General features: G+C 37.6%; 2 protein-coding genes across 3 annotated transcripts in view; one reads left to right on the top strand and one right to left on the bottom strand.

Moving 5' to 3' along the window:
- The window catches only part of PLCL1 (phospholipase C like 1 (inactive)), a 499,112-nt gene that overhangs the window by 427,412 nt on the left and 55,919 nt on the right, over nt 1–15,781 (bottom strand). The gene's annotated exons all lie outside the window — the stretch shown is intronic.
- Nucleotides 1–15,781, top strand: part of BOLL (boule homolog, RNA binding protein) — a 65,670-nt gene that overhangs the window by 16,406 nt on the left and 33,483 nt on the right. Inside the window, 1 exon segment of the mRNA XM_049887610.1 lies at nt 7,873–8,000. Coding sequence (XP_049743567.1) covers nt 7,873–8,000 — 128 coding nt within the window.

Below are 15,781 nucleotides of genomic sequence, written 5' to 3'. Positions count from 1 at the left end.
ACACTGACTCATAGCAACCCTGTAAGACAGAGTACAACTGCCTCATATGGTTTCCACGGAGCAGCTGGTGGATTCAAACTGCCAACCTCTTGGTTAGCAGCTGTAGCTCTCAACCACTGTGCCACCAGGGCTCCATTTACAAATAAAACGTGTAACTAATTACATCTTAGGAATTTCTACAATGTCTATAGCATTCAAAAAAAAAAAAAAACCCAGGCAGGGCCAAGATGGCGGACTAGGTGGACGCTACCGCAGATCCCTCTTGCAACAAAGACTTGGAAAAACAAGTGAATCGATCACATGCATAACAATCTACGAACCCTGAACAACAAACACGGATTTAGAGACAGAGAACGAACAAATACGGAGAGGCAGCGATTGTTTTCAGAGCCTGGAGCCAGCGTACCAGTCAGCGGATTTTCTGGAAAAACTAGTTTCCCAGTGATGGCTCGGAGACAGCAGTCCATATCAAACCACATAAAGAAGCAGACCATGACAGCTTCTCCAACCCCCCAAACAAAAGAATCAAAATCTTTCCCAAATGAAGATACAATATTGGAATTATCAGATACAGAATATAAAAAACTAATTGACAGAATGCTTCAAGACATCAGAAACGAAATAAGGCAAACTGCAGAAAAAGCCAAGGAACACACCAATAAAACTGTTGAAGAACTCAAAAAGATTATTCAAGAACATAGTGGAAAAATTAATAAGTTGCAACAATCCATAGAGAGGCAGCATGTAGAAATCCAAAAGATTAACAATAAAATTACAGAATTAGACAACGCAATAGGAAGTCAGAGAAGCAGACTCGAGCAATTAGAATGCAGACTGGGACATCCGGAGGACCAGGGAATCAACACCAACATAGCTGAAAAAAAATCAGATAAAAGAACTTAAAAAAATGAAGAAACCCTAAGAATCATGTGGGACTCTATCAAGAAGGATAACTTGCGGGTGATTGGAGTCCCAGAACAGGGAGGGGGGACAGAAAACACAGAGAAAATAGTTGAAGAACTCCTGACACAAAACTTCCCTGACATCATGAAAGACGAAATGATATCTATCCAAGATGCTCATCGAACCCCATTTAAGATTGATCCAAAAAGAAAAACACCAAGACATATTATCATCAAACTCGCCAAAACCAAAGATAAACAGAAAATTTTAAAAGCTGCCAGGGAGAAAAGAAAGGTTTCCTTCAAGGGAGAATCAATAAGTTCAGACTACTCAGCTTTTTCACTCAGCAGAAACCATGCAGGCAAGAACGGAATGGGACGACATATACAGAGCACTGAAGGAGAAAAACTGCCAGCCAAGGATCATATATCCAGCAAAACTCTCTCTGAAATATGAAGGCGAAATTAAGATATTTACAGATAAACACAAGTTCAGAGAATTTGCAAAAACCAAACCAAAGCTACAAGAAATACTAAAGGATATTGTTTGGTCAGAAAACCAATAATATCAGATACCAGCACAATACAAGGTCACAAAACAGAATGTCCTGATATCAACTCAAATAGGGAAATCACAAAAACAAACAAATTAAGAATAATTAAAAAAAAATAACAATACACATAACCGGGAATCATGGAAGTCAATAGGTAAAAGATCACAATAATCAAAAAGAGGGACTAAATACAGGAGGCATTGAACTGCCAGATGGAGAGTGATACAAGGCAATATAGAACGATACAAGTTACGTTTTTACTTAGAAAAATAGGGGTAAATAATAAAAAAAGGTAACCACAAAAAGGTATAACAACTCCATAACTCAAGAAAAACGTAACGACTCAACTAACATAAAGTCAAACACTATGAAAATGAGGATCTCACAATTTACTAAGAAAAACGTCTCAGCACAAAAAAGTATGTGGAAAAATGAAATTGCCAACAACACACATGAAAAGGCATCAAAATGACAACACTAAAAACTTATTTATCTATAATTACGCTGAATGTAAATGGACTAAATGCACCAATAAAGAGACAGAGAGTCACGGACTGGATAAAGAAACACGATCCATCTATATGCTGCCTACAAGAGACACACCTTAGACTTAGAGACACAAACAAACTAAAACTCAAAGGATGGAAAAAAAATATATCAAGCAAACAATAAGCAAAAAAGAAGAGGAGTAGCAATATTAATTTCTGACAAAATAGACTTTAGACTTAAATCCACCATAAAGGATAAAGAAGGACGCTATATAACGATAAAAGGGACAATTGATCAGGAAGACGTAACCATATTAAATATTTATGCACCCAATGATAGGGCTGCAAGATACATAAATCAAATTTTAACAGAATTGAAAACTGAGATAGACACCTCCACAATTATAGTAGGAGACTTCAACACACCACTATCGGAGAAGGACGGAATATCCAGTAAGAAGCTCAATAGAGACACGGAAGACCTACTTACAACAATCAACCAACTTGACCTCATTGACTTATACAGAACTCTCCACCCAACTGCTGCAAAATATACTTTTTTTTCTAGCGCACATGGAACATTCTCTAAAATAGACCACATATTAGGTCATAAAACAAACCTTTGCAGAGTCCAAAACATCGAAATATTACAAAGCATCTTCTCAGACCACAAGGCAATAAAACTAGAAATCAATAACAGAAAAACTAGGGAAAAGAAATCAAATACTTGGAAAATGAACAATACCCTCCTGAAAAAAGACTGGGTTATAGAAGACATCAAGGAGGGAATAAGGAAATTCATAGAATGCAACGAGAATGAAAATACTTCCTATCAAAACCTCTGGGACACAGCAAAAGCAGTGCTCAGAGGCCAATTTATATCAATAAATGCACACATACAAAAAGAAGAAAGAGCCAAAATCAGAGAACTGTCCCTACAACTTGAACAAATAGAAAGTGAGCAACAAAAGAACCCATCAGGCACCAGAAGAAAACAAATAATAAAAATTAGAGCTGAACTAAATGAATTAGAGAACAGAAAAACAATTGAAAGAATTAACAAAGCCAAAAGCTGGTTCTTCGGAAAAATTAACAAAATTGATAAACCATTGGCTAGACTGACTAAAGAAATACAAGAAAGGAAACAAATAACCCGAATAAGAAACGAGAAGGACCACATCACAACAGAACCAAATGAAATTAAAAGAATCATTTCAGATTACTACGAAAAATTGTACTCTAACAAATTTGAAAACCTAGAAGAAATGGATGAATTCTTGGAAAAACACTACCTACCTAAACTAACACATTCAGAAGTAGAACAACTAAATAGACCCATAACAAAAAAAAGAGATTGAAACGGTAATCAAAAAACTTCCAACAAAAAAAAAGCCCTGGCCCGGACGGCTTCACTGCAGAGTTCTACCAAACTTTCAGAGAAGAGTTAACACCACTACTACTGAAGGTATTTCAAAGCATAGAAAAGGACGGAATACTACCCAACTCATTCTATGAAGCCACCATCTCCCTGATACCAAAACCAGGTAAAGACATTACAAAAAAAGAAAATTATAGACCTATATCCCTCATGAACATAGATGCAAAAATCCTCAACAAAATTCTAGCCAATAGAATCCAACAACACATCAAAAAAATAATTCACCATGATCAAGTGGGATTTATACCAGGTATGCAAGGCTGGTTTAATATCAGAAAAACCATTAATGTAATCCATCACATAAATAAAACAAAAGAGAAAAACCACATGATCTTATCAATTGATGCAGAAAAGGCATTTGACAAAGTCCAACACCCATTTATGATAAAAACTCTTACCAAAATAGGAATTGAAGGAAAATTCCTCAACATAATAAAGGGCATCTATGCAAAGCCAACAGCCAACATCACTCTAAATGGAGAGAACCTGAAAGCATTTCCCTTGAGAACGGGAACCAGACAAGGATGCCCTTTATCACCACTCTTATTCAACATCGTACTTGAAGTCCTAGCCAGGGCAATTAGGCTAGACAAAGAAATAAAGGGTATCCGGATTGGCAAGGAAGAAGTAAAGTTATCACTATTTGCAGATGACATGATCTTATACACAGAAAACCCTAAGGAATCCTCCAGAAAACTACTGAAACTAATAGAAGAGTTTGGCAGAGTCTCAGGTTATAAAATAAACATACAAAAATCACTTGGATCCCTCTACATCACCAAAAAGAACACCGAAGAGGAAATAACCAAATCAATACCATTCACAGTAGCCCCCAAGAAGATAAGATACTTAGGAATAAATCTTACCAAGGATGTAAAAGACCTATACAAAGAAAACTACAAAGCTCTACTACAAGAAATTCAAAAGGACATACTTAAGTGGGAAAACATACCTTGCTCATGGATAGGAAGACTTAACATAGTAAAAATGTCTATTCTACCAAAAGCCATCTATACATATAATGCACTTCCGATCCAAATTCCAATGTCATATTTTAAGGGGATAGAGAAACAAATCACCAATTTCATATGGAAGGGAAAGAAGCCCCGGATAAGCAAAGCATTACTGAAAAAGAAGAAGAAAGTGGGAGGCCTCACTCTACCTGATTTCAGAACCTATTATACAGCCACAGTAGTCAAAACAGCCTGGTACTGGTACAACAACAGGCACATAGACCAATGGAACAGAATTGAGAACCCAGATATAAATCCATCCACGTATGAACAGCTGACATTTGACAAAGGACCAGTGTCAGTAAATTGGGGAAAAGATAGTCTTTTTAACAAATGGTGCTGGCATAACTGGATATCCATTTGCAAAAGAATGAAACAGGACCCATACCTCACACCATGCACAAAAACTAACTCCAAGTGGATCAAAGACCTAAACATAAAGACTAAAACAATAAAGATCATGGAAGAAAAAATAGGGACAACCCTAGAAGCCCTAATACAAGGCATAAACAGAATATAAAACATTACCAAAATGATGAAGAGAAACCCGATAACTGGGAGCTCCTAAAAATCAAACATCTATGCTCATCTAAAGACTTCACCAAAAGAGTAAAAAGACCACCTACAGACTGGGAAAGAATTTTCAGCTATGACATCTCAGACCAGCGCCTGATCTCTAAAATCTGCATGATTCTCTCAAAACTCAACCACAAAAAGACAAACAACCCAATCAAGAAGTGGGCAAAGGATATGAACACACATTTCACTAAAGAAGATATTCAGGCAGCCAACAGATACATGAGAAAATGCTCTCGATCATTAGCCATTAGAGAAATGCAAATTAAAACTACGATGAGATTCCATCTCACACCAACAAGGCTGGCATTAATCCAAAAAACACAAAATAATAAATGTTGGAGAGGCTGCGGAGAGATTGGAACTCTTATACACTGCTGGTGGGAATGTCAAATGGTACAACCACTTTGGAAATCTATCTGGCGTTATCTTAAACAGTTAGAAATAGAACTACCATACAACCCAGAAATCCCACTCCTCGGAATATACCCTAGAGATACAAGAGCCTTCACACAAACAGATATATGCACACCCATGTTTATTGCAGCTCTGTTTACAATAGCAAAAAGATGGAAGCTACCAAGGTGTCCATCAACGGATGAGTGGGTAAATAAATTGTGGTATATTCACACAATGGAATACTATGCATCGATAAAGAACAGTGACGAATCTGTGAAACATTTCATAACATGGAGGAACCTGGAAGGCATTATGCTGAGCGAAATTAGTCAGAGGCAAAAGGACAAATATTGTATAAGACCACTATTATAAGATCTTGAGAAATAGTAAAAACTGAGAAGAACACATACTTTTGTGGTTATGAAGGGGGGAGGGAGGGAGAGGGTTTTTTATTGATTAATCAGTAGATAAGAACTGCTTTGGGTGAAGGGAAAGACAACACTCAATACATGGAAGGTCAGCTCAATTGGACTGGACCAAAAGCAAAGAAGTTTCCGGGATAAAATGAATGCTTCAAAGGTCAGCGGAGCAGGGGCGGGGGTCTGGGGAAAATGGTTTGAGGGGACTTCTATGTCAATTGGCAAAATAATTCTATTATGAAACCATTCTGCATCCCACTTTGAAATGTGGCGTCTGGGGTCTTAAAGGCTAACAAGCAGCCATCTAAGATGCATCAATTGGTCTCAACCCACCTGGATCAAAGGAAAATGAAGAACACCAAGGTCACACGACAACTAGGAGCCCAAGAGACAGAAAGGGCCACATGAACCAGTGACTACATCATCCTGAGACCGGAAGAACTAGTTGGTGCCCGGCCACAATCGATGACTGCCCTGACAGGGAGCACAACAGAGAACTCCTGAGGGAACAGAAGATCACTGGGACGCAGACCCCAAATTCGCGTAAAAAGACCATACTTAATGGTCTGACTGAGACTAGAGGAATCCCGGCGGCCATGCTCCCCAGACCTTCTGTCGGCACAGGACAGGAACCATCCCCAAAGACAACTCATCAGACATGAAAGGGACTGGTCAGCGGGTGGGAGAGAGATGCTGATGAAGAGTGAGCTAATTATATCAGGTGGACACTTGAGAGTGTGTTGGCAGCTCTTGTCTGGAGGGGGGATGGGAGGATAGAGAGAGAGGGAAGCTGGCAAAATTGTCACGAAAGGAGAGACTGAAAGGGCTGACTCAATAGGGGAAGAGCAGGTGGGAGTATGGAGTAAGATGTATGTAAACTTATATGTGACAGACTGATTGGATTTGTAAACGTTCACTTGAAGCTTAATAAAAGTTAATAAAAAAAAAAATCAATCAAAAAAAAAAAAACCCAAACCCGTTGTTGTCCAATCGATTCTGACTCATAGTGACTGTCATGGATTGAATTGTGTCACCCCCCCCCCCAAATTTGTGTCAACTTGGTTAGGCCATGATTCCCAGTATTGTGCAGTTGTCCTCCATTTTGTGATTGTAATTTTATGTTAAGATGATTAGGGTGGGATTGTAACACCACCCTTATTCAGGTCACCTCCCTGATCCAGTGTAAAGGGAGCTTCCCTGGGGTGTGGGCTGCACCACCTTTTCTCTCTCAAGAGATAAAAGGAAAAGGAAGCAAGCAGAGATTTGGGGGCCTCATACAAACAAGAAAGCAGCACCAGGAGCAGAGCCTTTGGACCTGGGGTCCCTGCACCTGAGAAGCTCCTCTACCAGGGGAAGATGGATTACAAGGAATCTTCCTCCAGAGTTAACAGAGAAAGCCTTCCCCTGGAGCGGACACCCTTAATTTGGACTTATAACCTACTAGACTGTGAGAAAATAAATTCATCTTTGTTAAAGCCATCCAGTTGTGGTATTTCTGTTATGGCAGCACTAGATGACTAAGACAGCAACCCTACAGGACAGAGTAGAACTGCCCCATAGGAATTCCAACGAGCACCTGGTGGATTTGGCTGCCCACCTTTTGGTTAACAGCCATAGCTCTTGACCACTATACCACTAGGGTTTCCATAGTCTTCAAGTAATTTTAAATTATATAATTTATATTAGCAAAAATAATAACTTCACTGATAAAATCTTAAGCTGTTAAGCTATATGTTTCATAGTATTACTGTTAGAATCTGAACTGGTGAATTTATCATATTCTTGATTGTCTTTTCTCTTTTATTCACCTTAAGGTAATTGAAGCCCTAAGGTAGTAAGTTTGAAAATGTACACTCAAAGATACTTTAACACGTGGAATTTAAAAAATACTCTTGTACCATTTCATTTTAACGTAGCCATAAGGTCGTTATGAGTCAGAATCGACTTGACAGCATCGGGTTTGTTTGTTTGTTTGTTTTGGTATAGGTCTGTTAAGATAAATATTTTTCCAAATAGTGTTCAGAAATTATATTTTAAAAGGTTAAATTTAACGTTTCAGTTGTGATTTTAATCTTTGCTTTAGGTTCCAGTATAATGCCAGCAGCTGGAACAATGTATCTAACAACTTCAACCGGATATCCTTATACTTATCATAATGGTGTTGCTTATTTTCATACTCCAGAGGTAACTTCTGTCCCACCACCTTGGCCTGTAAGTAATTTCATTTTAGAAGGATTTCTTTTTTTATACGGGTATTACTATCAAAATTTTTTTTAAGTATTTGTTTTTATTCTGAAATATTTAAGCAACAGACACATACAAATAATAACACCTGTGTACCTAACACCCAAATTTAACATATCAATATTTTGTCATATTTACTTATTTTAAGAGGGAGAAGAAATATGACAAATACAGGTAAAGTCTCCTTGTGCCCAATCCCTTACTCTCCCTTCCTCCTCAGGGGTAATCAGAATATATTTTCTGTCCATTTTATACGTTTTTTTACCAAAAATATGTGTATCCTTAAACAATATATAGTATTCCTTTGTGTGGGTTTTTAAGCTATGTAAATAATGTACTTTTCTACTCAGTATTATTGTGGGATTAAACCATGTTGATTCTCGTATATCTAGCCCACTTATTTAAATATTTTTAAATACTCTATAGTATAAGTGTTCTACAGTTTTTTACATTACCCTATTGTTGGACATTTTAAGTTTCTCCCCATATTTTTCTACAATCAAGGCTACCATGAACATCCAGACCTTTTGTGTACATGTGAGAGTTTGTCTCGGTCTTCAAAGTTTTTTGCCTATATTTCCTCTAAAAATTTTTTAAAAAATTATTTATCCTCTCACTAGTTCTTAAGTTGATATCTGAAATTTAATCTTGTTTAAATAGTTTAAGCATATTGTATGTTATATAGACTTGCTTTAAATATATTTTGTCAAAACATATATAAACTAAAGATGCTCTATAATACATTGACAAAACTAGTCAACCAAATAAAACTTATTTTCCATTAGAAAGTTCCAGGCTTTATTTTTAAATTCAAATAAATGAGTTAAAATATGTCCTCTGGATAAAATAAGATACCATCTCCCCCTCAGTATTTCTTATACAAACTATTTGCTTTGTTCTCTTTGGATAGTTTTTTAACGGCATTGCCTTCTTGAATTGTCTGATGCCCTGGTGGTTTTTACATTCCACAGCAAAGCATTATAGCCAAGATTCAGAATAAGTGAGAAGTGTGCCTTTCTCTAGTAAAGGAGAAGGGTGATTGTGAAAGAATAGTTTAGAAAAGAAGAATGAGGCAGGGCCAAGATCGCAGAATAGACAGACGCTTCCGGCAAGCCCTCTTACAACAAAGACCCAAAAAAACAAGTGAAATGAGTATATTTATGACAAGCTAGGAGCCCTGAATATCAAAGACAAGGTTAGAAAACGAACTGAGGGGCAGGGGGACGAAGAGACGGTTCAGAAGCGGAGAGGAGTTACTGGACCGGAATCGCTGGGAGCCCTCAGGCACCATTCCCGGGAGTGGCTGTGGCAGGCAATAGCTTCAGCCGCAGTTAACTCAGGGAGAAGCAGCCAGCCACACAGCCTACTCATACCTCCAGAACTGGAGAATAACGGCACTTTCGGCAAAAGCTAAGTACTTGCGTATATTTTACTGCATCCCCCGCCAGCCCCCTGTCCACAAGCCGGCTTCAGCAGCTATTGATTTCCCTGGGCCTGAGATAGGCCCTGTTGACCGCCTAGAGCCATGCTTCAAGCCCTGGAGAAGGAATAAATTCCCAACGAGGGGAAAAGATAATTTGCCTGCTCCTCTAACCAGGGGAGCTCAGGACAGAAGCGGCTCCTGTCCAGGCATAAACAATCCATGGACTCTGAGTACCTTTACCCTCTGCATGGACCTGTGCAGGCCCTTGTTGGCAGACTACAACTGTTTCAGCTGTGCGGTGAAGGGGTGGGTTTTTGATGTTTGAAACCACTTTGCCTATTGAACAGGGTCCTTGCCTACCCACATCAGGGGCCTAAGGACTGGTGGCTCCACTCAGGTCACCCAGCTGCCCGTGACAGCAGTCCAAGGATAACTGGTATCTCCCAGTCCTTACAACGAAAAACACTGGATGACCTTGGTCTGTCTGTAGAACCCACCCACCTGTACACTCTAGGGAACAGGGACACGCTTTCCTCAGAGACATTTGGGGGACAATTGTCACCCCCTGCCTTGTTCAGAGCATGACCCCCTGCTGCAACCAGATACTGGTACTTACACCAATCACCCCTGCCCCTCTAAGACTGTAGGAGAGACCCCATACCACACACTTGATGACCAGCTACCTGGACACCTGAGCTGAATTCATACAAGAAAAGTGAACGGACTCCTAGATATACCTGATAACAGCTCTACCCATCTGGGGACAGGACATTAGAACTCCAAAGGCGAAAATAAGCTAGCTCACTCAAGCAACCCATTTGGGCATATCAAAACAAAGCAAGAAGCTATGACACAGTAAGCAAACACAAAATAAACTAATACAATAACATAGATGGCTCAGGGTCAACAGTAAATATCAAGTCACATAAAGAAACTGACCATGATCGCCTCAACAAGCTCTCAAAACAAAGAATCAAGGGATCTTTGAGATGAAAGTGCCTTCCTGGAATTACTGGAGGCAGAATACAAAAGATAATATACAGAACCCTTCAAGATATCAGGAAGGAAATCAGGCAATACGCAGAAAAAGCCAAGGAACACACAGATAAAGAAGTTGAAGAAATTAAAAAGGTGATTCAGGAACATAATGAAAAATTTAATAAGGTGGAAAAATCATTGACAGCAATCAGAAATTCAGATGATTAATAATAAAATTACAGAATTAGACAACTTGATAGAAAGTCAGTAGAGCAGAATTAAGCAAGTGGAAGGCAGAATTTGTGAACTTGAAGATAAAGCACTTGGCACTAATATATTTGAAGAAAAATCAGGTGAAAAAAATTTTAAATGAAGACAGCTTAAGAATCGTGGGGCTCTATCACGAGAAATAACCTATGAGTGATTGGAGTACCAGAACAGGGAAGGATAACAAAAAATACAGAGAGAATTGTGGAAGATTTGTTGGCAGAAAACTTCCCTGATATCATGAAAGATGAGAAGATATCTATCCAAGATGCTCATTGAACTCCACAAAACATGGATTTTAAAGAAAGTCACCAAGACATATTATAATCAAACTTGCCAAACCAAAAATACAGAATTTTAAGAGCAGCTAGGGATAAATGAAAAGTTACCTACAAAGGAGACACAAGAATAAGCTCGGACTACTCGGCAGGAACCATGCAGGCAAAAAGGCAAACGGATGACTTATACAAAAAATTGAAGGAAAAAAATTGCCAGCCAAGAATCATATATCCAGCAACACCATCTCTCAAATATGAAGGTGAAATTAGGGCATTTCCAGATAAACAGAAGTTTAGGGAATTCATAAAACCAAACCAAAACTACAAGAAATACTAAAGGGAGTTCTTTGGTTAGAAAATCAATAGTATCAGGTATCAACCCAAGACTAGAACACTGGGCAGAGCAATCAGATGTCGGACACAGAAATCACAAAAATAAATCAAGATAAAAAAACACTCAAAACAGGAAAACACTGAAGTCATTATGTAAAAGAAGACAAAATTAAAACAATAAAGAGGGACTAAGGAATGTAGTCATAGATCTTTCATATGAAGAGGAAGACAAGGCTATATAAAGAAATAAAAGTTAGGTTTAACTTTAGAAAAATAGGAGTAAATAATAAGGTAACCACAAAGAAGACAAACTATCCTATGCATCAAAATAAAATACAAAAAAAATTAGAGACTCAGCAGAAACAAAATCAACAAAAACGAATATGAGGAAAAGACAATATATAAAGATAATCTACTCAGCACAAAAAATTTAGTGGGAAACAGAAACAGTCAACAACGCACAAAAAAAGACATCAAAACGACAGCAAATTCATAAAAAAAAAAAAATTCATACCGATCCATAATTACACTGAATGTCAGTGGACCAAATGCACCAATAAAGAGACAGAGAGTGGCAGAATGGATTAAAAAACACGATCCATCTGTATGCTGTCCACAAGAGACACACCTTAGACTTAGAGACACAAACTAAAACTCAAAGGATGGAAAAAAATAAGCAAACAACAATCAAAAAAGAGCAGGAGTGGCAATATTAATTTCTGACAAAATAGACTTTAAAGTTAAATCCATCATAAAGAATCAGGACACTATATAATGATTAAAGGGACAATATACCAGGAGGATATAGCCATATAAAATATTTATGCACCCAATGACAGGGCTGCAAGATGCATAAAACATACTGTAACAGCACTGAAATGTGAGATAGACAGCTCCACAATAACAGTAGGAGACTTTAACACACCACTTTCGGTGAAGGACAGGACATCCAGAAAGAAGCTCAATAAAGACATGGAAGATATAAATGCCACAGTCAACCAACTTGACCTCATAGACATATATAGAATACTTCACCCAGCAGCAGCCAAGTATACTTTCTTTTCTAGTGCACATGGAACATTCTCTAGAATAGACTACATGTTAGGTCATAAAGCAAGCCTTAGCAGAATCCAAAACATCAAAATATTACAAAGCATCTTCTCTGACCATAAGGCCATAAAAATAGAAATCAATAACAGAAAAAGCAGGGAAAAGAAATCAAACACTAGGAAACTGAACAATACCCTGCTCAAAAAAGACTGGGTTATAGAAGACATGAAGGATGGAATAAAGAAATTCAGAGAATCCAATGAGAATGAAAACACTTCCTATCAGAACCTTTGGGACACAGCAAAAGCAGTGCTCAGAGGTCAATTTATGTCAATAAATGCGCACATACAAAAAGAAGAAAGGGCCAAAATCAAAGAATTATCCCTTCAACTTGAACAAATAGAGAGCAATAAAAGAAACCGTCAGGCACCAGAAGAAAGCAAATAACAAAAATTAGAGCAGAATTAAATGAAATAGAAAACAGAAAAAAAAATTGAAAGAATCAACAAGACCAAAAGCTGGTTCTTTGAAAAAATCAACAAAATCGATAAACCACTGGCCAAACTGACAAAAGAAAAACAGGAGAGGAAGCAAATAACCCAAATAAGAAATGAGACGGGTGATACTACAACAGACCCAACTGAAATTAAAAGGATCATATCAGATAACTATGAAAAATTATACTCTAACAAATTTGAAACCTAGAAGAAATGGATGAATTCCTAGAAACACATGACCTACCTAAACTAACACAAACAGAGGTAGAACAACTAAATAGACCCATAACAAAAGAAGAGATTGAAAATGTAATCAAAAAACTCCTAACAACAACAACAAAAAAAGCCCTGGCCCAGACGGGTTCACTGCACAGTTCTACCAAACTTTCAGAGAAGAGTTAACACCACTATTACTAAAGGTATTTCACAGCATAGAAAAGGAGAGAATACTCCCAAACTCATTCTATGAAGCCAGCGTATCCCTGATACCAAAACTGGGTAAAGACACCATAAAAAAAAGAAAATCACAGACCTAGATCCCTCATGAACTCAGATGCAAAAATCCTCAACAAAATTTTAGCCAATAGAATTCGACAACATATCAAAAAAATAATCCACCATGACCAAGTATGATTCACACTAGGTATGTAGGGATGGTTCAACATTAGAAAAACAATTAATATAATGCATAATATAAATAAAACAAAAGACAAGAATCACATGATTTTATCAATTGATGCAGAAAAGGCATTTGACAAAGTTCAACACCCATTCATGATAGAAACTCTAAGCAAAATAGGAATAGAAGGAAAATCCCTGAACATAAAGGGCATTTATACAAAGTGAATAGCCAACATCATCCTAAATGGAGAGAGCCTGAAAGTCCCTTTGAGATGGGGAACCAGACAAGGATGCCCTTTATCACCACTTTTATCCAGCATTGTGCTGGAGGTCCTAGCCAGAGCAATTAGGCTAAGTAAAGAAATAAAGGGCATCCAGATTGGCAAAGAAGAACTAAAAGTATCTCTATTTGCAGATGACATGACCTTGTACACAGAAAACCCTAAGGAATCCTCCAGAAGACTACTGAAACTAATAGAAGAGTTCAGCAGAGTATCAGGGTACAAGATAAATATACAAAAATCAGTTGGATTCCTCTACACCAACAAAAAGAACATCAAAGAAGAAATCACCAAATCAATACCATTTACAGTAGCCCCCAAGAAGATAAAATACTTAGGAATAAATCTTACCAGAGATGTAAAAGACTTATACAAAGGAAACTACAAAACACTTCTGCAAAAAACCAAAAGAGACCTACATAAGTTGAAAAACATACCTTGCTCATGGATAGGAAGACTTAACATTATAAAAATGTCTTTTCTACCAAAAGCGATCTATACATTTAATGCAATTCCAATCCAAATCCCAACAACATTTTTTAATGAGATGGAGAAACAAATCACCTACTTCATGTGGAAGAGAAGAGGCCCAGATAAGTAAAACATTACTGAAAAAGAAGAACAAAGCGGGAGGCCTCACCCTACCTGATTTTAGAACCTATTATACTGCCACAGTAGTCAAAACAGCCTGGTACTGGTACAACAACAGATGCATGGACCAGTGGAACGGAATTGAGAATCCAGACATAAATCCATCCACATATGAGCAGTTAATATTTGACAAAGGCCCAAAGTCAGTTAAATGGGGAAAAGACAGTTTGTTCAACAAATGGTGCTGGCATAACTGGATATCCATCTGCAAAAAAATGAAACAAGACCCATACCTCACTGCATGCACAAAAACAAGGTCAAAATGGATCAAAGACCTAAATATAAAATCTAGAATGATAAAGACCATGGAAGAAAAAATAGGGACAATGTTAGGAGCCCTAATACATGGCATAAACAGTATAGAGAACATTACTAACAATGCAGAAGAAAAACTAGATAAGGGGGAGCTCCTAAAAATCAAAACAGCTATGCTCATCCAAAGACTTCACCAAAAGAGTGAAAAGATTACCTAAAGTCTGGGAAAAACTTTTTAGCTATTACATTTCCGATCAGTGTCTGATCTCTAAAATCTACATGATACTGCGAAAACTCAACTGCAAAAAGACAAATAACCCACTTAAAAAATGCGCAAAAGATATGAACAGACACTTCACTGAGGAAGACATTCAGGCAACTAACAGATACATGAGAAATTGCTCATGATCATTAGCCATTAGAGAAATGCAAATCAAAACTACAATGAGATTCCATCTCACTCCAACAAGGCTGGCATTAATCCAAAAAACACACAAGAATAAATGTTGGAGAGGCTGTGGAGAGATTGGAACACTTCTACACTGCTGGTGAGAATGTCAAATGGTACAACCACTTTGAAAATCGATTTGGCGCTTCCTTAAAAAGCTAGAAATAGAACTACCATAGGATCCAGCAATCCGACTCCTTGGAATATATCCTAGAGAAATAAGAACCTTTATACAAACAGATATATGGACACCCATGTTCATTGCAGCACTGTTTACAATAGCAAAAAGATGGAAGCAACCAAGGTGCCCATCAGCAGATGAATGGATAAATAAATTATGGTATATTCACACAATGGAATATTACACATCGATAAAGAACAGTGATGAATCTGTGAAACATTTCATAACATGGAGGAATCTGGAAGGCATTATGCTGAGTGAAATCAATCAGTTGCAAAAGGACAAATATTATATAAGACCACTATTACAAGAATTCAAGAAATAGTTTAAACAGAAAAGAAAATATTCTTTGATGGTTACAAGAGGGGGGAGGGAGGAGGGAGGGAAAGGGGTATCCTCTAGATAGTAGATAAGAACTACTTTACGTGAAGGGAAAGACAACACACAATACAGGAGAGGTCAGCACAACTGGACTAAACCAAAAG

Source organism: Elephas maximus, chromosome 6, assembly GCF_024166365.1.
Source record: "Elephas maximus indicus isolate mEleMax1 chromosome 6, mEleMax1 primary haplotype, whole genome shotgun sequence".
Classification (NCBI taxonomy): Eukaryota; Metazoa; Chordata; class Mammalia; order Proboscidea; family Elephantidae; genus Elephas; species Elephas maximus.
Note: the sequence above shows the minus strand (reverse complement) of the source record. Positions and strands in the feature narration are given on the sequence as shown.